Here is a 25,374-nt window from a genome sequence, read left to right on the forward strand (position 1 = left end):
AGTGATCCATCGGACTGTTTGAGATAAAGAAATAGAATTTCAAACAGAATTCCCTAAAAACTTCACCTTGGGAAATTCTTGGAGATTTGGAAGTGGTGTTTGGGGAGGACAGAGTTTTGGAGACAGAAGGAAGCTCAGTGGGGATATAACATATGAAGCCAGCTCTCCAAAGCTGCCATTTTTTTTCTAGTGAACCGACCTCTATAGCCTGGATATCAGTTCTAATTCTAGGGGAACTCCAAGCCTCACTGGGAGGCTGACAAGCATAGTGGGCCCAGGAGTGCACTGTTAAGAGATGCTACCTTCTGTAATTTTAGCTTGATTACTTGTAGTGGCAGTTTGGCTGCAAAACTGTAAGCTTCCCCAAAGCTCAGAAATCTCATAATTACCACCATTTTTTTGTTTAGGTTTTACATAAAACAAAAAACTGGAAGCAAAGCTAGACGCATCTGACATCTAATTTCCAAAGGCCTGGTTCATATATGCAAGAGAACAACTTCAAATTGCTGCGAATAGATTCCAATGTAATTTACTTTGCATTTTAAAAAAGAATAACCTCCAAGCAAATAGCCTCCAACCACAGCAGCAAGAACAGTTTAACACCCTCTTGCTTGCTGTGCTACTAAGCAAGCTTCTAAGACTGAAGAGCATTACACCCTGAGGCGGTTGTTCACCTGCACTTCAAAGTGGTGCAGTCCAGCCTACCATCTCAGATCTCTGCTACTCTCTTGCATGTATGAACCTATCTAAGTTTCCATTAAGGCAGAAATCTCTGAGATACGATGAAACAGTTGGCATCCCTTCCCCTGAATGAACATGTCTGTTGGTAGCCTATGGTCCATTGAAGGGGCCTGAATGCTTGGTCCCTGATCTTCTGAAGTAAAATAGGTAAGCACACTAAGCCATTGGACCCATTCTGCCCTGCTGCCATCTCGAAAAGTATTTGCTTAATGGAGGGGGTGTTGTTGATCTGATTGTTTTTCCTGTCCCAAGTTTGGAGGGTTGGAGGGGGTGTGTGTCTTACCTGGCTCCCAGCAAGGAGAAACTGTGTATCATACACCAGCACTTGCATGCAGCCAGTGGCGCCACGGAGTTTCTACCCGGATTGCTAGTGTCCCCCTGCATGCCATGCCTGGTGTGATGATGGCACTTCCAGGTGACATCATCATGCCAGGCACAACTCTTTGGGGGCAGGCATCCCCCAGCAGTCAGCTCCATGCTGGCAGATTGGGGGACCCCCTGTCCTCAGAGGGATTCTGGGAACCCTAGTTTGAGGGGGGGGGGGTTGTTCCTCCTATGCCTGTTTGATCATTTTTCTTCCTGCCTACCTCATATTTTAGGCTTTTATGAAGTTTTATCATCTTTATTATTCCCTATAGATTTGATTTTGGATTCATTCTGTGAAAGGTTTTTAAAAAATGTTCTCAAGAACTTTTTACTGCTGGGTATGGATTCTGGTATATAGTGTTTCCAGGCACCATGGTATAGTGGTAAAGAACAGCAGTCTCTAACCTGGAGAACAGAGTTTGGTTTCCCACTTCTCCTCCACATGGAGCCAGTTGAGTGATCCTGGGCCAGTCACAGTTCTCTCAGCCCCACCTACCTCACAAGGTGACTGTTGTGGGGGGGGGGAGGGATTGTAAACTGCTTTAAGACTCCTTACAGTACAGGAAATACAGTATAAAAATCTAATCTTCCATTTTATTCAGTGGGACTTACTCCCAGGAAAGTATTCTTAAGAATACAACCATAGAGTCCATCTGGCAAGATTTTCTTCAACCTGTTACTGTTACCCACAGTGCATCTTCTGTTGATGTAAAATGCTGGAAAATACTTTGTGAAAGGTTCACAATTTGCTGCTGTGTATCTCATACACCAGCATCTGCATGTGGCTCTGAAAGGGCTCGCTTAATTTGCACAACAAGGCATTATTCAGAAGCTAGTGTCAATACATATGCCGCCTAATTTCACAAAAACTACCGGCTCATTGACTGCAGACTTCCAATTAGAAAGGCTCTTTGAACAAAATCTATGTAATACCCTTTAATAGGACCAAACACTCAATAGCCAAAGCTGCCCAAGCCTCTCTCAAGTGGCTAAACTAGGAGCAGCCAGAGCGGCGACAGCCTGCCTCCAGTGTGGCTGGTCAGCCACCTCAAAACCCAATGCCAAGTTGGCAGAGAGAAAGCAGAACCCTCCTTTTATTACTACAACAACCACTAATATATGTATGTATGATTGGATCCAGTTGGGTTTTTCACTCTATCTCACCCAATTCCCCTTCTTACTCCAGCCCGTCTCACATGGTTTTTGTAACAGGCCTGGGATCTCTAGTATAGCCTTTTTTTCTTTTTTTGGGAGGGAAGACAAGAATGTATCAGCCATAATTTCACATTTCTGAAGTAAGATGAGTCTTGTTCTCTCATAAACATAGACTAGGGAAGGACTAGGCTGAAAGTTCCAAGGGACCGACTCTGACCCTCCTCCTGGTCTGTATTCCCCCTTCCCAGGTTTACACCACAGCAGCAGCTGTTCAGTTCAGAAGCAGCTGAACTCTTCAAGACAAGAGACCACCCAAGGCACCACAAGCTATGTCATTGCACCAGCTAGATTTGAGTCCAGTAGCACTTTAGAGATCCACAAGATTTTGGGGGGCATGAGCTTTTGAAAACCCAAATTCTCTTTGCCAGATACAAGTTGGAATGGAGATCCCTGGGCTCTTATATCCCAGTCAGAAGTGGGGAGGGGTGTTACAAAGAAAGGAATCAGAATGCAAAGGATGCAAAGACAACAGTGCACATTGGAATCATCTTGCATCCTGAGTCCCTTCTCTCCAGCGCCTCTCCCACCTTCTGAGTGGGATGTAACGACCCAGCGATCTCCATTCTAACTAGTGTCTGATGAACGGAGCATTGATGCTCATCTTGAAAGCTCATACCCTGAAAATCTTGTTAGTCTCTAAAGTCCTACCAGCTGTGCTACTGCAGACCCTCAGGAACTATCCTGATTACACCAGTAACTGTCCCCATGTTATCACCTCTGTGAATCATCTCCAAACATGCATACGTATATACTTCACACTGTGATATCCTTGTCATACCTAGGTTGCCCTCACAGACAAACTGTAGGATTGCCAGGTCCCCCTTGGCACCAGTATGGGATGGAGGGGTAAGGTTGCCAGAGCTAGGTTGGGAAACTCCCGGAGACTTAGGGGTGGAGCATGGGGAGGACAGGGACCTCAGCGAGGTACACTGCTATAGAGCCCACCCTCTGAAGCATCTGTTTTCTCCAGGGGAACTTGCGGGACCTCACCGAGTTCCGCAAGGCCTGTAAAACCACACTCTTCCAGTTAGCCTTTTGCTGATCTAGAGTTACTGTCATAGTGGGAGAAAATATACTGAAGCCGTTGGAAGCGAAACAACTACATATGATATCAGCACCAGATTGTTTTAATGATTGAATTTTAAATTGTCGTATTAATGTTATGCCATTTTTAAATTGATTGCTTTCATTTTGTTGTTGTGAGCCACCCTGAGCCTGCTCCGGCAGGGAGGGCGGGATATAAAATAAATAAATGAATAAAATCTCTGCCGTCTGGAGATGAGCAGTAATTCTGGGGGATCTTCAGGTCCCACCTGGAGGCTAGCATCCCTAGGAGCCAACTGCCAGCCCCACACCTAGAGGTGCAATCTTTCTTATGGCAAGGTTGCTGTGCCTTCACACAGAAGCAAAACTTCCGTAGGTACAGCTCTCTTTTTTCCCAGCAAGGAAATGAGATGGAAGAATCTGCGACTCTTGAATTGCTGCCTCTCGTGCAGCTGTTAAAAGGCACAAGATCCCTGGCCAGGAAAAGAGTTGCAGCAACCTTATCCATGGCATACCCTTCCAAGTATCTCAAGCTTAGTTGCAGCATTAGGGCCCATTGCTTAACACCATCGTTCTCATTTACAATAGCTGACACAGTACTCGGGTCTAAAATAGAACTTGGACATGGTTAATCAACCCAACACAGCTGGTAAGGAATCAAAGCTAGACCGTCTATAGTATGACTTCAGTTTTCAAAGAAGTTGATCGCTGTATCTAATGACTGTTTATGACTGCCCACCCTCACAATACTGATCATAAAATTAGCAAACCAGGCCACCCTTGCAGAGGTTTCTGCACACTTTAGGCTCTCCCAAAGAATGTAAAACAATGTGACATTATAAAATGATCAAAAGGGGGGGAAACCCACAAATCTGATGAGCGCGCTGCATGAAGAGGCATTGTTAGGGGCTTTTGCGAATTAGTTAAAGGTGAAAAAACAGTAGGTGATGGACAATTGCCCCTGAGAACTTTTAAATCCTGAAGCGGGAGATTTTTTTTTTATGAGAGGGGGATATTTCCATATTGTTTTCATTTTCTGCAATTGCTTAGGAATACTCAACAAGTTAGATTTAATCTGCATCACATCAAACTTTTTTTGGGAGGGGGGTGTTTCATACAGATTCATGCCCTTAACTGCAGAACCAAGTAATGTTGTTTTATTTTTTTGTTCAGTTTAAGTAAATGTATAAGTCTTCCTACATTGCATAAACTAAAAGCATTTCAGCTTTCTGTTTGAGAAACTGGAACAGGTTTAGTGTAGGGCAGAACTAAACGTTACTAAAGCAAAAAACCTTATGTTGTAAGAAACTGAGGACTACTGCTGAAAATAGTAGCCTGTGTCAAGGTTTCCCCTCTATACTCTAGCACTGAGGTGTCAAACATGCAGCCCAGGGGCCAAACCAGGTCCCCATGGGGGGCTCCTATCAGGCCCCCGAGCAACTGGCTGTCTGCTTCCTTCTCCCTCTCCCTTGCTTCTTTCTGCATCATAGCTTGCTTTGCCAGGCTTGGTTGATCACACAGGAGCTACAGAGCAAAGCCTCTATTTTCTCCATTGGCTGTGGCTCCTCCCTTGGAGAGGAAGGAGGGGAGGGATAGTTTGCTTTGCCAGGCTCTCTCAATCACACTACTGAGCCAAGCCTCTCTTCCTTCTATTAATTAGACTGATCAAAGCCACCAAGTAATATACCATCTTTCAGTTTGCAAAAATATATTACAAGGATTTTGTACAACACATAATAAACAATACAATAATGATAGAGTCCGGCGCTGCTAGAGCCTTTTAAAGTAAGAAAAACCCCAAGGAGGCCAAAAACCCCAGTCCCCAAATGAATAGATATAAGTCCAAACTTGGAAACAGGTAGGGTGGCCAGACCGTCCCGGTCACCCGGGAAAGTCCCGGTTCTGGCCCCCAATTCCCGCCTCCCGGGCTGGCTATACCGGGACCATTAGAAGTCCCGGTTTAGCCAGCGGGGAGCCGGTGGGGAGCGGGCGGGGAAGGCGGCGAGTGAGGGAGCCAGCGTCCCTGCGCGTGCGCACAGCGGTGTGGCGGGCTCTGCGCATGCGCGGGGCCCGCCACAACGCCATGCGCACGCGCAGGGACGCTGGCTCCCTCACTCGCCGCCTTCCCCGCCCGCGCGCGGGGCCCGGCGGTGGTGGCGGAGGCCGGGGAGGCCGGCGCTGGTCCCTGGAGGGCCTCCAGAGACCAGCGGAGGCGGCGGAGAGGCCGGCGCTGGTCCCTGGAGGCCCTCCAGAGACCAGCGGAGGCGGCGGAGAGGCCGGCGCTGGTGCCTGGAGGGCCTCCAGAGACCAGCGGAGGCGGCGGAGAGGCCGGCGCTGGTCCCTGGAGGGCCTCCAGAGACCAGCGGAGGCGGCGGAGAGGCCGGCGCTGGTCCCTGGAGGCCCTCCAGAGACCAGCGGAGGCCGTGGAGAGGCCGGCGCTGGTCCCTGGAGGCCCCCCGGGGGGAGGCGGAGGTGGCCGGAGCGGGAGCCAGCCCCGCCAGCAGCACCAGCCGCTGCTGCGCCTCCTGGCCAGCCTGCCCGCCCGGAGGGGAGGCCGCCACCCGCCCTGGAAGAAGGTAAGCAGGCAGGGAGGGAGGGGGCCGAAAGCGGGGGGGGCTGGCGGGAGGGGGCGGCCGGCCTTCCTTCCTTCCCTCCCTCCTCCCTCCCTCCTTCCTTTCTTCCTTCCTTCCCTCCCTCCCCCCTTCCTTCCCTCCCTCCTCCCTCCCTCCTTCCTTTCTTCCTTCCTTCCCTCCCTCCCCCCTTCCTTCCCTCCCTCCCTCCTTCCTCCCTCCTTCCTTTCTTCCTTCCTTCCTCCCTCCTTCCTTCCCTCCCTCCTTTCTTCCTTCCCTCCTTCCCTCCCTCCTCCCTTCCTTCCCTCCCTCCTTCCCTCCCTCCTTCCTTCCCTCCCTCCCTCCTTCCTTCCTCCTTCCCTCCTTCCCTCCCTCCTTCCTTTCTTCCCTCCCTCCCTCCTCCCTTCCCTCCCTCCCTCCTTCCTCCCTCCTTCCTTCCTCCTTCCTTTCTTCCTTCCTTCCCTCTCTCCCTCGTCCCTTCCTTCCCTCCCTCCCTCTTCCCTTCCTTCCCTCCCTCCCTCCTTCCTTGGCTCTCAAATATCCGATGTTCATGTCTTGCGGCTCTCAAACATCTGACCTTTATTCTGTGTTGCTCTTTTGTTAAGCAACTCTGGCCACCCCTGGAGTAGACAATATTGACTTTGGTGGACCCAAGCACTGATTCAGTGTAAGGGAGCTTTGTGTTTGTGACTGGAGTAGACAATACTGACTTTGGTGGACCCAAGCACTGGTTCAGTGTAAGGGAGCTTTGTGTTTTGTGTCTTCTGGTGCAATTTTGTTCTCAGATCCTGTATTTACTTCATCAGTATATGGTATAAGGCACTTTCTCAACTGTGCTGCATAATGCAGCCTATTTATTTTGTCTTGTTGGCTCTGTTGGCTCTATCTGCGCCACCTTCATCACTTTCGGGGTGTGGATCCCCCAGTGGGGTGGTCTCCCGACTCCCTCCGCCGGCTGTTTCTGATAGCCCTGCGCCCCCTCTTTATTTGATATGTGTCCCGTCCGGGTGCCACCCTCCCGCCGGGAGATGCCACAAAATGAGCCCCCTTGAGGCTTATGGCGGCAGGGCTCGGGGGAAGCGAGCTAGACTGCTGTTCTTTTGAGGGGTTATAGAGTGTTTCGAGCCCGTCCCTGTGGCATCGGTCCCATCGTTGTGGGGCCCAGGGGGCCGGCGCAGCGGCACGCTGAAGCAGCCTGTCGGTCACTTCCGGGTTCCTGTCCTGCTTCTCGACCTGTGTTATTAGTGACAGGCTGCTTCAGCGCACACATTCCTTCCCCCCTCAAGGTGTCCCTGGCTGGCCTGCAGAAATTATGGCCACCCTAGAAACAGGCCAACTGAAATTCACAAGGTGAGGGCTCCTGAGGAACATAGCTTCAACACAGCCACTTCCTTAAAAAAAATCTCTAGATTTTGATGTTTCAATCCCTTCTTTAGTTTAACAGCTCAGTTATTTAGGAACCCCATTCTACATTCTCTAATCACAGCATTAAGCTTCTCATTTCAGTGTGAACATCCGGCTCTTTAAGAAAGCAGCTGCGTTTATATTAGAATATATTATATATTAGACTATATTAGAACTGCGTAATATATTTTTGCAAACTGAAAGTCAGCGTATTACTTGGTGGCTTTGATCAGTCTACTAATTACACCAAGTGCCCTTCAAGCAGCAGCTCTCTTCCTTCTATTGGCTGAGGTCCCATCCTATGTTTGTCTGTGTCCTTTATAAAGTTTATATCTCTGCTACCTGGTATTACATTTTATGACACACATAGCCTGGTCCAACAATAGGGTTGCCAAGTCCAATTCAAGAAATATTTGGGGACTTTGGGGGTGGAGCCAGGAACAAGGGTGTGACAAGCATAATTGAACTCCAAGGGAGTTCTGGCCATCACATTTAAAGGGACAGCACACCTTTTAAAATGCCTTTCTTCCATAGGAAATAATGAAGGATAGGGGCACCATCTTTTGGGGCTCATAGAATTGGATCCCCTGCTCCAATCGTTTTGAAACTTGGGGGGTATTTTGGGGAGAGGCACTAGATGCTATACTAAAAATTTGGTGCCTCTACCTCAAAACATAGCCCCCCCAGAGCCCCCAAAGGCACATATTTTAAAAACGGACCTGCAGGAGCTCTAAAACTACATGGTGACTGTGGGAGGCGGGGCTTCCCCCACTGGCCAGCTGGCTGGGGGCGGGGAGAAGCCTGTAAAAATGGAGGATCCCTCGCTGGGACCTGGGGATCGGGAAGCCTATCCAACAAGGTTTCATTTATGTCAGATCCAGCCTTCATGCGTTCAACACCCCTGCTACAATATGTAATAAAACTTACTCCATGTTCTGATGTCACCATGCCATGTGTGCTTTCTTGTTCTACGTAGTTCACAGGATAGCCAAGAGACACTGCCTAACTTATGGAAGCACCCCAACCTCAATGGGGTCTCTCATACTTGTACCTGAATCAGAGATCCCAAAACAGGCCAAGTGAGGACACTCTGCTTCGGCCTGGAAACTTGCCCAGGCTTGTCCAAAAAGATATCTGTGTAAGGTTGCAAAACAGCATCCTTCTTGCCTCCTCCCTCAGAGTACCGAGGTAAACTTAATCTCAACATGAAACCATTATAGCCCTTCCTAACAACCATCAGTAACACATTTTCATCTTTTATTTTAAAATGGTAATTTATTCAGAATACACAGGAAAGCCCATCAATGATCATTAACTAAAACATATTCCAGGAGTGGGTCTCCACCACTCCAAATACTATATAAACTGAGACCAAACCACATGACCACGTACAACTGTGGGCACATTGACAGGTTGTACCCCCATTACTCTAAGTAATGGACCTCTTAGATGTTCCACAATGCCTGTGCACATCCCCATCTTCAATTTCTACACAGACTTCTGCACATCTGGACAGGTAAATATCACCTCTGTAACAATCCCTGAAAGTCTCTATTCCTCACCACTATTTTCCAAGCCTCGATTGTGTGTATTGTGATTGCTTATGTGTGATTGCATTTCTACATATTTTTCTTGGTAAACATTTTAAACTATTTTAAATCTGGAGCCTTCTTTCTGATACTGGACCTCCGTGTTATTGGTGAGAGAACTCTGCTGCAAAAAAGCTATATCTCTGGTGTGCCTCTGCTAATTCCCCCCAAAGGAGGAGATCCCAGCAATTCCTGCTACAACAGGGTGTACAGATAAACATTGTACATAATTGACATTTTGGACCACTTGTTCCTACAAGCAGCAGTACTGCTTGTTTCAGTGGGAGGGCATGGTGATTAACACAGGGCTGCCAATTTCAGCAGTAGAACTGCAGGTTTCACCCTTGGTAAGAATCTTAGCTTGCACTGCTTGTTTAACAACTTCAGCATTAGCCAGTCTTGTTAGATGAAATGCATATATTCATTTGCAACAATCATAAACTCCTCCAAACCACTGATTACCTTTTGTCTTTTTTGGAAAGGACATTTGTAAGTAGCTGGCAAAAGCTGTATAGTAAATCCTCTTCAGTTCCATACAATGAATTTACAGAATCGCCTTTCAGCACAATAACAGCTAGTTTGTATTTTATGGAGTTTTTTAAATAACATATTTTACTGTACTGGAATTAATGTAATTCTGTTATAGTTGCAAATAACACATTGAACATAATAACAAAATAAGAAAAATGAATTTATCCTGAAGGATCCTATTAACTCAGTATGTTGCTCAGAACAAAGGTTACTGGTTTTATGTGTACAAAGATTCTCAGGAGTCAAATTAATGCTCAATTCAGAGTATGAATCACAAGAGAAAGGCTACAGAGAACAATGGCACTAATAGAATATAGTCCATATAGCTACACTTGTTTTTAAAAAGAGACTGTAAAATCCATTTTTAAATATGTGGTTAATAATACGTAAGTTGGTCTCCCTACCTCTTGGGTAGTATTTTCCTTTAGAAGATCCTAGCATTGAAGCCATATAGCACAGAAGTAGGGTTGCCAGGTCCAACTCAGGAAATATCTGGTGACCAATGTTCCCTCTAAGATGCAGAGTCTTGTGAGCAAAAATTCTACTTTGGGAGCTCCTGGCATTAAAGCTGTGAGCTGCTGCAGAAATTAGTGTGCTCTGGGGTCATCCTTCCTGAGCTAAGACAAAAATGTATGAGCTGGAGGCAAAAATCTGTGAGCTAGCTCACACTAACTCAACTTAGAGGGAACACTGCTGGAGACTCTGGGGGTGGAGTCAGGAACAAGGTTGTGATAAGCATGACTGAACTCCAAAGGGAGTTCTGGCCATCATCTTTAAAGAGAACACATTCTTTTTAAATGCCTTCCTTCCACTGGAAATATTTCAAGATGAGGCACTTCCTTTGGGGTTCATAGAATTGGACCCCCTGGTCCAATCTGTTTGAAACTGGGGGTGGGGTGTTGACAAACTATGCTGAACATTTTGTGCCCCTACCTCAACCCCACCCCCCGAATCCCAGATACCCATGGATTGATTCTCCCTATGGGGACCAGTTTGGCTCAGAGCTCTGCTGTGCAATTGAGAGAGCCTGACAAAGCAAGCTCTCACTCTTTCCCTCCCTTCTCCCCTTCTCTTCCTCCACAACCATTGGAGGGAAGAAAGCCTTTGCTCTGTAGCTCCTGTGCAATTGAGAGGGCCTAGCAAAGCAAGCTGTGGCACAGAAGGAAGCAAGAGAGAGGGAGAAGAAAGCAGATGACAGCCAGTTGCCTGGGAGTTTATATAGAAGCCCTGTGGGGGATGGATCTTGCCCGCAGACCACATGACGCCCCTGCCTTAAGGTGATACTGGACTTTTGTTTTACTGTAAAGTAACCAGAGCAATACAATACACTCTACATAAAAATGAAAGTCATTTAAAAGGAAATGGTTAAACACTTCAGTTCATGTCTGAAGCCAACTTTTTGTTGGTCAAATGTGGGGTAAGATTCACAGGGGTCTTAAGAAGTGAGGACAGGATGTGCACAGAATTGTTTTCCCTTCCTCAATGAGCTGATATTCTTCAGCTGTCTCATTCAGAAATCCTTCTAGAATTCATCTGTAGGACATAAGCCAATGTGAGTGTTAGGAAGCTTCAGATATGAATTGTCTTTTTATAACCCAGTTCTTCACAGATCTGTAAATGTATAAAACAATGGGGGGGATCACTTCACGGAGTCATTTGACCTTAACTTCAATTAAAGAATTGTGTTATTTCTAGAAACATTGTTTATTAGCACTGGCACAAATTCAAAATAAAGCTGCAGTCCCCTTGGATTTAATTCTTCAACCCCCTACTTGGTTTTGCTAATTGAAATCAAACTCCCCATAGTGATATCAGAATTTTAAAGAAGAAAAAAAGACATGTCCTTTACAAATCTCTTTTTCCTTTGAAAAAAGGTAACAACAACACAGAGTGACTACTTCTGATTTGCAAAACCAAGCAGGAGTTGAAGGGTTAAATCCCCTTCCCCTGACATGAGACCTTGATCCAAATCATAATGATGATGAAGAAGAAACTGGATTTATACCCCACCCTTCACTTTGTAAGAAAAAGCCCCCTACTTTTCATACACATGGACATCATGATCACCAGTATGGTTGCCAGGGTGCCTGGAGTTTTCACATGCACACGTCTGCTCTAAGAAGTGGACTTTGCCCATGGTTTCTAAGGCTTATGCGGATACTATAAGCCTCAGCTTTGCAGCAGCATTCTACATCTCTGGATGGGTGTTAGCCAGAACTACAGATGAGCCTTCAGCCGCTCCTTGCGTGCACAATCTCGGCCGTTGCAGTGGAAGAAGCCACGCCACCATGAACTGTACAGGCAAACAGTTTCCAGCCTGTTTCCATGAACCAAAGGCTAACACCACCAGAATCCATCTTGTTTTCCTGACTCCATTTCAGCAAAGCAAGAGATTCACGTATCCAACAGCTGCTTCAACTTCTGCATAAGGCAATCAAGCTTATCTTAGGCATGGATCTTAGGCATGGTTACTCGGTCCTCCACCAGTCCCGGACTAGCGGGCGGGGGGGAGGAGTGGCATTACTCATACGAGAGGCTTACACCTTTAGGGCTCTCCCGGCCCCGGAGATTCCAGGCATTGAATGTGCCGGCCTGATGTGGGACGTTGGGGAGGGGTTGGCGATTTGGCTGGTGTACCAACCGCCTAACGCACCAGCCGCCGCCTTACCATCCCTGGTGGAGGCCGCGGCGGGCTGGGCGTTGGAGTACCCAAGGCTATTGGTCTTGGGTGACTTCAATGTCCACGCCGACGATGCGGCCTCCGACCGGGCGATGGATCTGGTGTCATCCATGGCGACACTAGGACTCTCCCAGGTTGTTACAACGCCCACTCATCAGGCGGGACACATGTTAGACCTGGTCTTCGCGGCGGGAGTACAAGTGAACGATATTGCAATAGAAGCAGTGCCATGGTCGGATCACTTTGCCCTCAAGGCTCGTGTGGATATGTCACCCCAAACCCGTTTGGGCGGAGAGCATATTTTGGCTCGCCCGCGGAGCCTGATGGACCCGGAACGGTTCCTGACGGCTCTACGGGATATCTGGCCCACTGGCGATTCCCTGGAGGCTCTGGTCGAGTCCTGGAACGATGGACTCTCCAGGGCTATCGAGGAGATCGCGCCTAGGCGTCCTCTGCGCCCCCGCCTCAAACCGTCTCCCTGGTTCAACCAGGAATTGCGGCAATTGAAGCGGGACCTCAAGACGACTAGAGAGGCAATGGCGGCATACTCGAGACGAAGCGACCCGAACATCTTATAGAGAGAGTTTGAAGACCTATGAGATGGCAATCAAATCCGCAAAGAAGACATACTTTGCGGCTAAGATTGCGTCCGCAACTTCGCGCCCGGCACAATTGTTCGAAATAATTCGAGACCTGACGACTCTGCCCCAGGGCAGACCAAATTCCGTTGAATTAGAGACAGGCTGTGAGGCTTTTGCGAACTATTTTGCGGACAAGATCGCGTCACTCCGCCACGACCTCCCTGTCAACTTTGAGACAGTTAACGCAACCGAGGCCCCGAGCATGTCTTCGAATTATATCCTGGACGGTTTCAGCCCCCTCAGCCTGGAGGAAGTCGACAGGATTCTCTCATCTGCCCGCCCAACAACTTGCAAATTGGACCCATGCCCTTCCTGGCTTATTAAATCTTGCCAGGGGGATCTCAGATATCCTATACGGGATATCATAAACAGATCCCTAACGGAAGGGCTTTTTCCGGCGCCCCTTAAAGAGGCCGTGGTCCGGCCCCTCTTAAAAAAACCATCTTTAGACCCGGCCCAATTGGCACACTAAAGGCCGGTCTCAAACCTGCCCTTTTTGGGCAAACTTATTGAGAGGGCAGTGGCGAGGCAGCTACAGACTTTCCTGGAGGACGCTTCCATCCTTGACCCACTTCAGTCCGGCTTCCGCCCAGGTCACGGGACGGAGACGGTGTTGGTTGCCCTGGTGGATGACCTTCAACGGCATCTGGATCGGGGTGGCTCGGCAGTACTGATGTTGTTGGACCTATTGGCGGCGTTCGATACGGTCGACCATCGGCTGCTGACTTGCCGCCTTGCCGACGCGGGGATTCAGGGGTTGGCCTTGCAGTGGCTTTCCTCCTTCCTTGAAGGTCGGGGACAAAGGGTCGCGATTGGGGGGGAACTGTCCCAGAGGCGCTCACTTAACTGTGGGGTGCCCCAGGGAGCGGTTCTCTCCCAGATGTTGTTTAACATCTATATGCGACCTCTTGCCCAGATTGCCCGAAGGTATGGGCTGGGGTGTCACCAGTATGCTGATGACACCCAGCTCTATCTACTTATGGACGGCCGACCGGTCTGCGCCCCAGAAAACCTGGACCGGGCACTACAGGCCGTGGCTGAGTGGCTCAGACTGAGTGGACTGACATTGAATCCTGCGAAGACAGAGGTCCTTTGTTTGGGCCGTCGGGGACCGGGAGGGGAAATCCCTCTGCCAGCTTTTGACGGTGTACCGCTGAGGCCAGCGGACAGGGTCAGGAGCTTGGGGGTGCTATTGGAGCCGTCCCTAAAGATGGAGGCTCAGATAGCGGCCACTGCCAAGTCCGCGTTTTTTCATCTTAGATGGGCAAGGCAGTTGGCCCCCTTCCTGGCCCCCGACGACCTAGCAACAGTGATCCATGCCACGGTCACCTCGAGGTTGGATTACTGCAATGCCCTCTACATGGGGCTGCCCCTGTGCCGGACCCGGAAATTGCAGCTAGTGCAGAATGCCGCGGCCCGGCTGTTACTGGGCCTCCCAAGGTGGGGGCACATCCGGCCGGGCCTTCGGGCTCTGCACTGGCTTCCAATAATATACCGAGTCCGGTACAAGGTGCTGGTCATCACCTTTAAAGCCCTATATGGCCTGGGACCTGCCTACCTGAGGGACCGTCTCTCCCCACACGTTCCCCAGAGAGTACTGAGGTCTGGCACTCAAAATCTGCTCATCATCCCCGGGCCCAAGGAAGTGCGTCTCAAGGCAACTAGAGACAGGGCCTTTTCCACAATGGCCCCTATGTGGTGGAACCAGCTACCGGAAGAGGTGAGGGCCCTGCGGGACCTTGCTCAGTTCCGCAGGGCCTGTAAGACAGCCCTCTTCCGGTTAGCCTATGCCTGATGAGATAATGTAGCTACCAGATTTTTGTGTTTATACTGTATAGTTTAATGTTTAATTTTAAGGTTTTTAGGTTTTAATTGTCTGATTTTAGAGGTAATAACTTGCTCTGATTTTACTGTTTTATTGTTTTATTGTTGTTGTAAGCCGCCCTGAGCCACTTGTGGGAAGGGCGGGATAGAAGTCACCAAATAAATAAATAAATAAGCTTTTGTCCAACGGAACCCAAGACAAAGGATGGTGCCAGTAGAGGAGTGAAGAAGAGGAAGAACAGCTTCACTCAGGGCCATAGTTATTATATAAATCGGGTGTCACCTTAGGTATCAATTTGACCCTCTATTGTCACTTATAGATAAGTTTGGACAGCTTGTTTAATCACCTTTACCCATGCCTTGCCCTAACTGTCACACTGGAGCCTCTCCCTTGCCCATTGTTACCTGGACACCCTATCAGGTAACCGGGGCCAGGTCCGCTCATTGACCAGATATGGGCATCCAATCAAATGCTCCGAATAGACTGGCCACTGCCCACCACACAAGTCAAGCCCCTATGGTCACTTCGGAGCCTCCCCTTTTTCTGAGGTCATGTACCAGCTGACCACCTGTCATCCGCTCCTGCACCTCCGACCCCCTAAGGGTTCCAGGTAGCCCTTATAACCTCTGACCCAACTCCCCATACATGTGCATCTTACAGTACCCCAATCCTGCTGTTTAGATACGCCCCCAATACCTGATCAGTTGAGGGTCCCTTCCCCCATCTCCCTCATTCGCTGCCAGTGGAGCCTTCCTCGAAGACTACAATCGGTAATTGTCACCCTGTTTGTCCACCCTTGCGTTACCTCTGTATATTTCTCTCTATTTTTATTAGGTCTGTATGTGTGTTGTATGTATCCCTTACCTTGTATATGTGTTCTATAGTTTTCTGTAATAAAAGCATAATTGTTTTACTTAATTAGTGTCCTTAACTTTAGTAAGAATTTCTGGAAGTCGAATCCTGTATATATAGATTCTAGATCCTTTTGAGCCACAGTTGCCCACCTGTTAATTCCCCAACCTCTTTTGAGGGCATTTTGGCTTACAACTTGGAGCCTCAGAGGGCCTTCCCTTCCCCACAAGGTAGGTGGGGCTGAGAGAGCTCTTGAGAGAACAGCTGAGAGAACTTGTGACTGACTCAAGGTCATACCAGCAGGTGCATGAGAAGAAGTGGGGAATCAAACCCAGTTCTCTCATAAGTTAGTCTTGAAGTAAAGATATTAAGGTGTGTGTGTGTGCAAGCACACATGCCCGAGTCTCAGCAGACTTACGGTAACCTCAGCAAGGTGCTTTCAAGACAAGTAAGAAGCAGTACCCACCCTGCTTAGCTTCCAAGATCGGATGAGTCTGGGCTACATCATGCTGCCTTCCTTTCCACCTGAACACATAGCAGGGGCAATAGTTCAGTGACAAAGTACATGCTTTGTAGGTAGATTTATCTCCAGAGAAAAGGCCTTTGTACCCAAAGCCATCTCTATTGTCCTGGATTCAGCTTCTATTGGAGATGCCCTCCCTCCAGTTTTTACTGGCTTATCTGTTTTTTTAAAAAATGTAAGCTGTTTTGAGAAGCCTTGTGTTAATTACACCACCGACTTAAATAAAAAATCTTAGGCAGCGGAGCTGGAAAAGACCTCTCCCTATAACATTAGAGAGTTGCTGTCCAAGTAGGTATTTCTAACCTAGGAGGACCAATGGGATGACTGAGCAGCAAGTGGCTTCGCACATTCCATATGATCCACCAAAGTTCCTACATAGGCCAATGGAGTACAGAACCACAGAATGTGTTAGTCTGTAGCAGTGACAAGAGTCCTGTGGCACCTTAAAGGCTAACAAGATTTTGTTCCAACATAAGCTTTTGTTGACCAGAGCACACCATCAGATGCCAATTCAAAGGGATCCATCTCCAACTGCCAACCTCTGTTAATCAGATGTATGAAGAAATCTAGGTGCTCAAGCAGCTATACCTCTCAAATAAACCACAGGTAAAAAGAAGTAAGGGTTTTTGGGGGGGTGAGGGTGGGAGGAGCACATTGTGTCTGCAGATGTGCATGTGTGTGTCTCCATGCATCCATATTTCTGCTCTGTTTCTCATTATAATTTACTTATCAAATGAAGTACACATTCTCTATTAAAGTTCTGCTCCCTTTAATTCATTCATAGCAACCTCTGAATAAAATATGATGCACTTTCTACGCTTCTGTTCCCTGTGCACCAGGAAGGTTGGGGGGGGGGGAACAAGCTGCTTGCCTGGGTAGCATGACCAGACCAGCAAGAGCTTGATTTTCAGTCCTATTGTCCATCTATTTCTCATAAGATGCTCCCTGGAAGTAATGAGTACATGCTTAATAAGCAAAATGGGAAATGTTATTGACTTCACTGGAGACTTTCAAGGCAACAAATTGCTTCTGTGTGGTCTCAAAAGAATGTGTTTTACACGGAACAATCAAACTGCTTCCTTTTTGCTGTCATGACTTGCTGAAGAAAACAATCGCATTGTAGTTTCCCCAATGATCAGCTGCCACTTCAATCCCCCTAGAAACAGAAGTAGTCCATCTTTCAAGATACGGCAATTTAAAGAGCTAGATGGCTTAGCAGAAATAAATTGGGAAGCTCTGCCATACAAAGAAAAAAAATCCCACCCGGGTGTACCAGATGTCATGAAACCATGCTTTGTGAAAACAAAACAAGAAAAATTCCCCAAAATAAGTGCCTTACAGCTAAAAAGGTTTTTGCTGGCTTGTCCTTTCCTGCACAACAATTATAATGTCTGGGGGTTGTACAGTTTTATTTTATGTTACCTCCAGTTGCAATTTGCACAGCAGATGTTACCCAGACAGCAGCTAAGAGGAGACATAAAATGATTATTAACCTCCTAGTGGGGGGGGGGGATTTTTTTTTTTGAAGGAGACAGAACGCATTCTGTGCAGGCCAGGCACGACCACCATAGAACAACCGCATCAACAAGAACCTCAGGGAGAAAAAAGGAAGCAGCCAGACTCTTCTTTATCATGCCTGGATCTCACCCTCTCTCGTCCAGTTGCCATTGCTAAAGCTTTCAGACACGTTTTCATGAGGCCTCTGCCTGGTGCCAACTGAGGACTCTTTCTCCAGCTTTTATTGTTCTAATTTTTACTTTTTTTGAACATAAACCACTCGTGTTGCAGCTTGAACAATACAAGTGGTAAGTTTTGAAAAGAGAAATAAAATTGCTTGGTGTGAGAGTGGGGGAAGATGTTCAGGTCCTTTTAGGCAGTTTCTTCAGCAGCGCAAGCAGTCCTTGATGGTGGAAAGTGCTGTCAATTCACAGCTGACTTAAGCAACCCTGTAGGGCAGTGCTGTCAAACATGTGGCCTGGGGGCCAAATCAGGCCCCCAGAAAGCTGCTATCAGCCCCCAGGTTGTCATCTGCTTCCTTCTCCCTCTCTCTTGCTTCCTTCTGATTCACACGTTGTTTTGCCAGGCTTGCTCAATCACTCAGGAGCTTCAGAGCAAAGCCTCTATCTTCTCCATTGGCTTCCTCCTTTGGGGAGGAAGGGGGGCAGGGAGAGCTTGGTTTGCCAGGCTCTCTCAATCATACTGTAGAGCTACTGATCCAAGCCGCTCTTCCTTCTATTGGCTGAGGCTCCTCCCCCTCCTGGTCCCTTGCAGAAGAAAGGAAAGAGCCAGAGCTTCCTTTGCCCATTTCCCTGGATCGCATGGGAGAGATACAAAGAAAGCACCTTTAAGACCAATGAGTGCTAATGTTTTAAACATGTTTTATTTTAAGCTTTTTAAAAATCTTTATGTCTGGCTGTATCCTACCTGCCACCTGGCATTACATTTTATGACCCATGTGGCCCATCCCAACAAGGTCTCATTTATGTCGGATCCAACCCTCATAACAAATGAGTTCAACACCCCTGAGGGTTTCCAGGGCAGGAGATGACCGGAGATGGTTTGCCATTGCCTGCTTTGCCATAGCAGCCCTGGCCTTTCTTGGTTGTTTCCCATCCAAGTACGAAAGAGGCCTGACCCTGCTTAGCTTCCAGCTTGCCCAGGCCAGTCTGGTCGGGGTGATCAAGCCCTGCTCTTAGCCATTTAACCACAGCTGTCAGGCATGGTTCAGGATCTCTACAGTGTCCCTAGGAGATCTGGGCAAAGAAAATGTAGAGCTGGGCATTCTCAGCATATCGATGGCACCCTGCTCTAAAACCACAGATGATTTCTGCTAAGGACTTTCTAAAACCACAGATGATATCTGCTAAGATTGAGTAGTGTGTGTGGGGGGAGGAGATAAGACTGAGCCTCGTGGAATCCCACAGGGAGGGTCCTACACTGAAGACAACTGGTCTGCAATAGCAACCTTCTGAGTCCATAAGGAATCCTTTAAACCAATCCAAAGCACATCCCTAAATCCCCACTCCAACCAATGCATGGTGCAATAGCTGCCCTGTGTTGTACCACAAGTCCCCTAATCTGCACAGGACAAAGTCTGTGACACTCACACTTCTTTTTTCTCTTAGCTGCATCAGGGCCAACCACAGGTGCAGATAAAGCTTTAAGAGTCTGAAACTAGGAAAGCCTTCACATATGCTGGGCTGGTTGTTTCCTGGAAATAATACAAAGGGCTGGAGAGAAAACTCAGTAGGATCCACACTGATTCTCCTTGGAGCAATATAGCCCAGGTGGCTGTGGCTTTCCTATTACTCCTTCCCAAATCAGTTCATTTGCTACTGAACAGATTTTGAAAACAAAACCATAAGATTCTACTCCTCTCTCAAAAATGTAAAGCATTTGTTGATTCATGTAATAACAGCTCCTAGAATTCTACTGGCAAAAGTGTGGAAGAAAACAGTAATACCCCTGAAAACTGAACTCATTGAGAAGATTTTTGTCACAGCTGAGATGGACATTTTTTTGACAATTTTGAAAGAGGATTAAAGACATTTGGGCACCTTTCTATGCTTATCTTAAAGCTTAGGTTTTGAATATACTTTTTTTCTTTTTGAAATGTATATCCAAGAAGAATGGAACTCACAGTTAGGTATAATAAGCTATTGGCTACTCAAGTGTGTGTGTGTGTGTGTTTTTTTTCAAAATGTACTCTTAACACACTCACGGATTATAATCTCTTTTCTTTTCCTTATGTATATAATTGATTAGTACTTTCCATGTGTTAGCTGAGCTTTCATTAATGTTCCTTTTGTTTCCTTTGTCCCTTCACCCATTTCTTAAACTATAATAACACTTGTAAAAGAAAGATTCTACTTCTCTCTTCTTTTTAAAGCTTCCCAGTGCTGTGGAAAGGAGGAAAACAAAGTGAAAAATACAGTTCCATCAATGGACAAAACCTTTGGAACTAAAACTGCACCAACTATGACATATATATACATGTTTGCAAATTCATAAACATTTGCAAAAGCACATCTGTTTGCAACACCAGAGAGAGGCCCTTGTAATGCAAGCAGGACACATACAGGCCCCTTCCAATAATTCTGTCCTTCAGACAACAGCACACAATAGGTTAGGACGGCACAAGCAACCAGGAGCAGTTTCAGGCCAAGCAACCCACACGGCCATTTGGGACATCCAACTGTGCCACTGCTAACCAGTTTGGTCCCAGAGAAGGCTACAAGGGAGCACCTGCCCCCCACAATATGCCTTGAAATGCCTCACTCACACCTTTCAAGATGTCCCATATTTAGCTACGATACCTCTCCTATTCACATTTCTCTCACTGCGCAAGAAGAGGAGGAAAGAAAGGTCAGTCCTCATCTAGTGCCATGCTTCCTTAGCCAAAATGGTCAGGAGGCAACAAGGAGCTCTGCAGTCTCTCTCTGCAGCTACCTCAACATACACACATACCAGGACCAGTTCTCTGGCTAAACCACACATGGGCCTTCTTGGAGAAGCACAGTAGGGAGGACCTCAATAGACCACAGAGGCTTGGCTTGCTCAGTATGCGCACAATAGAGGACAAGCAGGAGCAACAAGAAAACCATATGAAGAGCATAAACTTCTACTTTCTTTTCAGTCTGAGCACAATCTCCCTCTCTTCCATCTCCAATCGACTATTCAGAGGAATGCGGGGGGATACACAGGGTGGAAGAGTCCAGGTAGTCTTCATATCACAGTTACCTGAACTTCAATTATCCTAAACCCAGGCGGGCAGCAGTGTTGGTCTGAAGCAGCAGAACAAAGTTTGAATTCAGTGACACCTTTAAGACCAACAAAGTTTTATTCAAGATATAAGGTTTCATACACAGGCACACTTCTTCAGATACAGTGAAATGGAGTTTCCTCAACCAGTACTTAGAGCTCTCTTCCTCTATGTACTGGTTGAGGGAATTCTATTTCATCATATCTGAAGAAGTGTGCTTGCACATGAAAGCTTATATCTTGAATAAAGCTTTGTTGGTCTTAAAGGTGCCACTGAATTCAAACTTTGTTCAATTATCCTAATTCAAGTCAATATAAGCAGCATTTCCTCGCTTATCCAAATACTTAAAACATCGCCCAATCCATGTGGATATATGTGTGAAGTCTGACTAGTATATAACATAAAACAATGCTCTAAAAACATAACAAAAAGCTGCGGTCTATTCATGATGAGCCTTACCTGTATAATGTACCACACACGTCTGACCTTTTTTTGGAAATGTTCTTCCTGTTAAGAAATACAAAAGTACTTACTTTTAAGAATGCATTTCGACATCTGTTTAGAAAACTGAATAACAAAAAGGGGATACAAAGAAGAGTAGACTCAAGGTTACTTCTAACACTTTACAAGTCGAGACTTTTCTCAGTGGTGAAAAAATAAAATAGCTGTTGAGTAGCTGGAATGAAATGTGGATGAAGTGGAAGCATCACACCTGCAGCTTCTGTTCACCCTCCCCTTGCCAGAGTAGCTTCTGACATTCAGGGAAGGGGAGGGGATACAAATTACAATCTATGAGATTCATACTATTGGCCTTATTTCACTAGTGATGCTCTCTCCTTTCCTAAGGGAACAATTTCCACCTCAACTGATCTTCTGAGGAATCCTTCAACTTCTTTTGTAGGTTCTGGGGCAGATTCTAAGATGCACTCTCTGGACATGAGAGGTCTGCTAGGCATCATTTCCCCAGCCAAACTGAAAAGGAATCATGGGATATGTCCACAATTTCCTGCATCTGTACTTTCTAAGGGACGACTGGTCACAGTAGACAACATATTATGCAGAAAGCTTGTTCATCATTACTGATCTTCTCACTGTGGTTCAATGGTGGACCATGCCCCAACATGCAAAAGATACAAGTGCAATCCCATGCATCTTCAGGTGAAAGATGCTGGGGAAAAGGCCCTTTGCTTGCCTGGGACTTTGGAGAGATGCTGCCAGGCATGGTATACAATGCTGAGCTGAATGACCCATAGCCTTATTCTTTCTAAAGCAGCTCTGGTAAACTGATTGATAAGGAACCGTCAATAAACTTCTGAATTCTCTAGAACACTTTTTGAAAAATCACAATGTTAAGAAAACAGAATTTGGCCTACCCAACTGGCAAAAACAAAACTATCAACCCTAAAATAAAACCAGAAGATGAAACCAGCTAAAAACAATTCAAAGAAGGAATTGTTCATAGAGCAAACAGCAGCACTGCCACCCAGCCCACACAGCAGAACTTGGCCTACAAGAATTTTTTTTAAAAAACTTTAGGTAAAATAAAAAGAATGCTATTAATAGGTGGACTGATCAGAAGAAACATTAATACATATCTAAATCTATCATACTTTAAATGTTCAAAGTATTTTACATAAATTATCTTGGGAGTTTTAAAGCATGGAAAATTAAGCAGAGATCCACAAATGTAATTACCAGGTTACCAACAGTGACCAGAAATTTAATTTCAGAGACCAGCAGGAAACACCCCCCTCTGTTCTTTACCACTGGAGTAATAATTTGTCAAAAAGCTGCCAATAAGACAAGGAAGCAGAGAACATTTTTCCAGAATAGCACCAGTCTATATCTTGGGCTGGGATGCAAAAAAGCATCATGGATTCAAGGGTTAAAGCTGCTACCAACACCCCCTACACACAGAGGGAGAGAGAGCACACTCCCCTGTAAAATACTCTTGTTGGACAGACACTGAGTACAAAAGGGATGCTCTTATTTTATCTACACAGATCAGAATGCAAGAACACAAAGCTGCAATGGTTGGCTAACTTTTTTTTTGCTGTCATGTCACAGCTAACTAATGGTGACTGCCATGAGGTTTTCAAGGCAAGAGATGTTCAGAGGTGGTTTGCTGTTGCCTGTCTCTATCATGACCAATGCTCCCTCTAAGCTGTGGAGTCTTAAAATGCTACTGGCATTAAAGTTGTGAGCTGCTGCATAAGTTAGTTTGCTCTGGGGCCATTTTTTTCTGAGTGAAGACAAAAATGTGTGAGCCAGAGGCTAAAAAACTGTGAGCTAGCTCACACTAACTCAGCTTAGAGAGAACACTGGTCATAACCCTGATATTCCTTGATGGTCTCCCTTCCAAATACTGACCAGGGCTGACCCTGCTTAGCTTCTGAGATCTGATGAGATCCAGCTACCCGGGGCTCTCCAGGTCAGCTTGCCTCACCAAACCAGCCAAACTTTCCAGACCTGCGTCCATACATTCATAATTATATTAAAGAATTAGGGGATGAGAGACTGGCCAAGACAAACAGCTGGAACTATGTTATGATAGTTCAAAAGGGAGGAAATTATTTAAGGTCTGCCAGGGTCTTACCTTTGTTCAGTGAGGCCAAATGTACCATCTGGTTCTAATGGCTACCAAGATGGTCTCACATCTAGTTGTGTTCCCTGAAGGAATTTACACCTGTGTTGTGCAGAGTGTTAAAGCTGCAGTACTGCAGTCCTAAGCTCTGCTCACAACCTGAGTTCGATCCCCGGCAGAAGCTGGGTTTTCAGGTAGCTGACTCAGGTTGACTCAGCCTTCCGAGGTCAGTAAAATGAGTACCCAGCTTGCTGAGGGGAAAGTGTAGATGACTGGGGAAGACAATGGCAAACCACCCCATAAAAAGTCTGCAGTGAAAATGCTGTGAAAGCAACATCACCCCAGAGTCGGAAACAACTGGTGCTTGCACAGGGGGCCTTTCCTTTTCCAATCTATGAAACAGCACAGGCTGTTTCCTGACAAGCTGTGGCAAGAGGAGTGGCCATGTAGCCTAATGGTGGTCATTTCGCACCACAGCACCTTTTCATCATTTCCCACAGAAGTTCACTGCTCCTGTTAAGGGGAGAGGAGGGGATCTCCAGGTTGCCACCGAGGAGCCAGCCTGCTCTCTTGCTGCCTCTCCCCCTCCTTGCTGAATGGCGACGGTCACATTTTAAGCCGGGAAGTGCAGTGTACTATAATTTGCTCTTGTTACTAAATTACTTCACCGTGCTCGGATTTATGCAGCTGTCAGCAAATGCCATTTAAATATCCCTAATCGCTCGCGGCTGCTGCCGCCGAAGAAGAAGAAGCCTGCAGCCTCCAGACCTTCTCACTGTTGCTCCAGACTGACGCACTCCTGCAGGCTCCAGAGCAGGGAAGTCGCAAGTTTCCCCGCAGCCTGACAGGAGGAAAGCCGATGCTCTTCAACCCCCCCCCCCGCCCCCGGTTTGTGTTTTTGGTTGGTTGGTCTTTTGCACTTTCTTGGGCCCAGGTGCCTTTCAGCCCCGACCAGCTTTCAACCCGATCCTCCCGGGTGCTCGCCTCGGATCGTGTCCCCGGCGTTGCCCACCTATTTCCCACCCCCCCGGAGGACCATCGCAATCCTGTACCGTTGAAACAAGGAGACCAAATCCCTTCTTCATCCTCCCCCCCCCCCCCACAAAAATCGTGAATGGACTTTTATGAAGTGGCCAAAGCCTGCGAGGAGACCCAGAAGGTATGATGGACGAGAGAGGTTAGAACACCGAGAAGGTGCCCGAATGCCTTCCTTCCGAAACGTGCTCTATTCTACTGTAGATATACCCCCCCCCGCATCACCCTCCATTCGGATTATGCTTCCTTCTTCTCCAGGATCGCCCCTTCCCACGGCAGCCCCCCCTTCTCCCCGCCCCCCCTCTGGACCCCACCTGCCCTCCTGCTGCAGTGACAGACAGCGACCCCCCACCCCTCCCCATGCCTCGAGCCCTCTCTCTACGCCAGAAAGGCGGGTTACCGCGCACCGTCTCCAGGCGAGATGGTCTCCACATCCACACCCATGGCCGCAGTGACTCCCGCCGGGGCAACGCCGCCTCCCCCCTTAAGAAGAGCCCGCTTCCCCTCAGTCCCGGCTCAGCTAGACCCGCCGGCGAAGGCATCCCGGCCCCCCGCCCGCCTTTCCCCCATTGACGGACAAGCATCCCCCGAGCCGTCCATCAGCGCATCCGGCTAATAGAAAAGCGGGGAGGAGACTCCCTTTCTCCGCCGCCCAATCCTCTTGCACGGTTGGGGCAGGAAAGGCTGGGCTCTCTCGGAGCGGGGGCGGGAGCAGAACTCTCCTCGACTCCACTTCGCCGGGACTGGGTTTTGTGGCGCGTGTGAAAAGCGCCCTGAAAGGGAGCCTGAGCCTTGCAGCCGAGCGGCGGCGGCGGCGGCTCCTTGTTTCGCGGCGCTTCTGCGCCTGCTGCATTTCCAACCGATCCAGGGTCGGTTTCCCTGCATCGCAGTGACTCAGCTCTGCTGCCTTAGAGCCTGGGGGTGCATTAAGCCGTCGGCACCAGCGAGATATCCTTGCAGGCGGTTGTAAGGAGGTCACGGTTATGGCAACTCTAGTTCTGCAAAAATAAAA

General features: G+C 47.5%; 1 protein-coding gene across 1 annotated transcript in view; it reads right to left on the bottom strand.

Moving 5' to 3' along the window:
- FKBP1B (FKBP prolyl isomerase 1B) overlaps nucleotides 1-24,951 on the bottom strand; it is a 67,349-nt gene extending 42,398 nt beyond the window's left edge. Inside the window, exons 1-2 of the mRNA XM_060233378.1 lie at nucleotides 24,770-24,951; nucleotides 21,203-21,250 (exon numbers count right to left, since the gene is read on the bottom strand). Coding sequence (XP_060089361.1) covers nucleotides 21,203-21,250; nucleotides 24,770-24,806 — 85 coding nt within the window. The 5' untranslated portion in view covers nucleotides 24,807-24,951. The remainder of the gene's footprint in view (nucleotides 1-21,202; nucleotides 21,251-24,769) is intronic.
- Nucleotides 24,952-25,374: the final 423 nt, after the last annotated feature.

The sequence above is a fragment of the Heteronotia binoei genome, chromosome 1 (assembly GCF_032191835.1).
Source record: "Heteronotia binoei isolate CCM8104 ecotype False Entrance Well chromosome 1, APGP_CSIRO_Hbin_v1, whole genome shotgun sequence".
In the NCBI taxonomy this organism is placed as follows: Eukaryota; Metazoa; Chordata; class Lepidosauria; order Squamata; family Gekkonidae; genus Heteronotia; species Heteronotia binoei.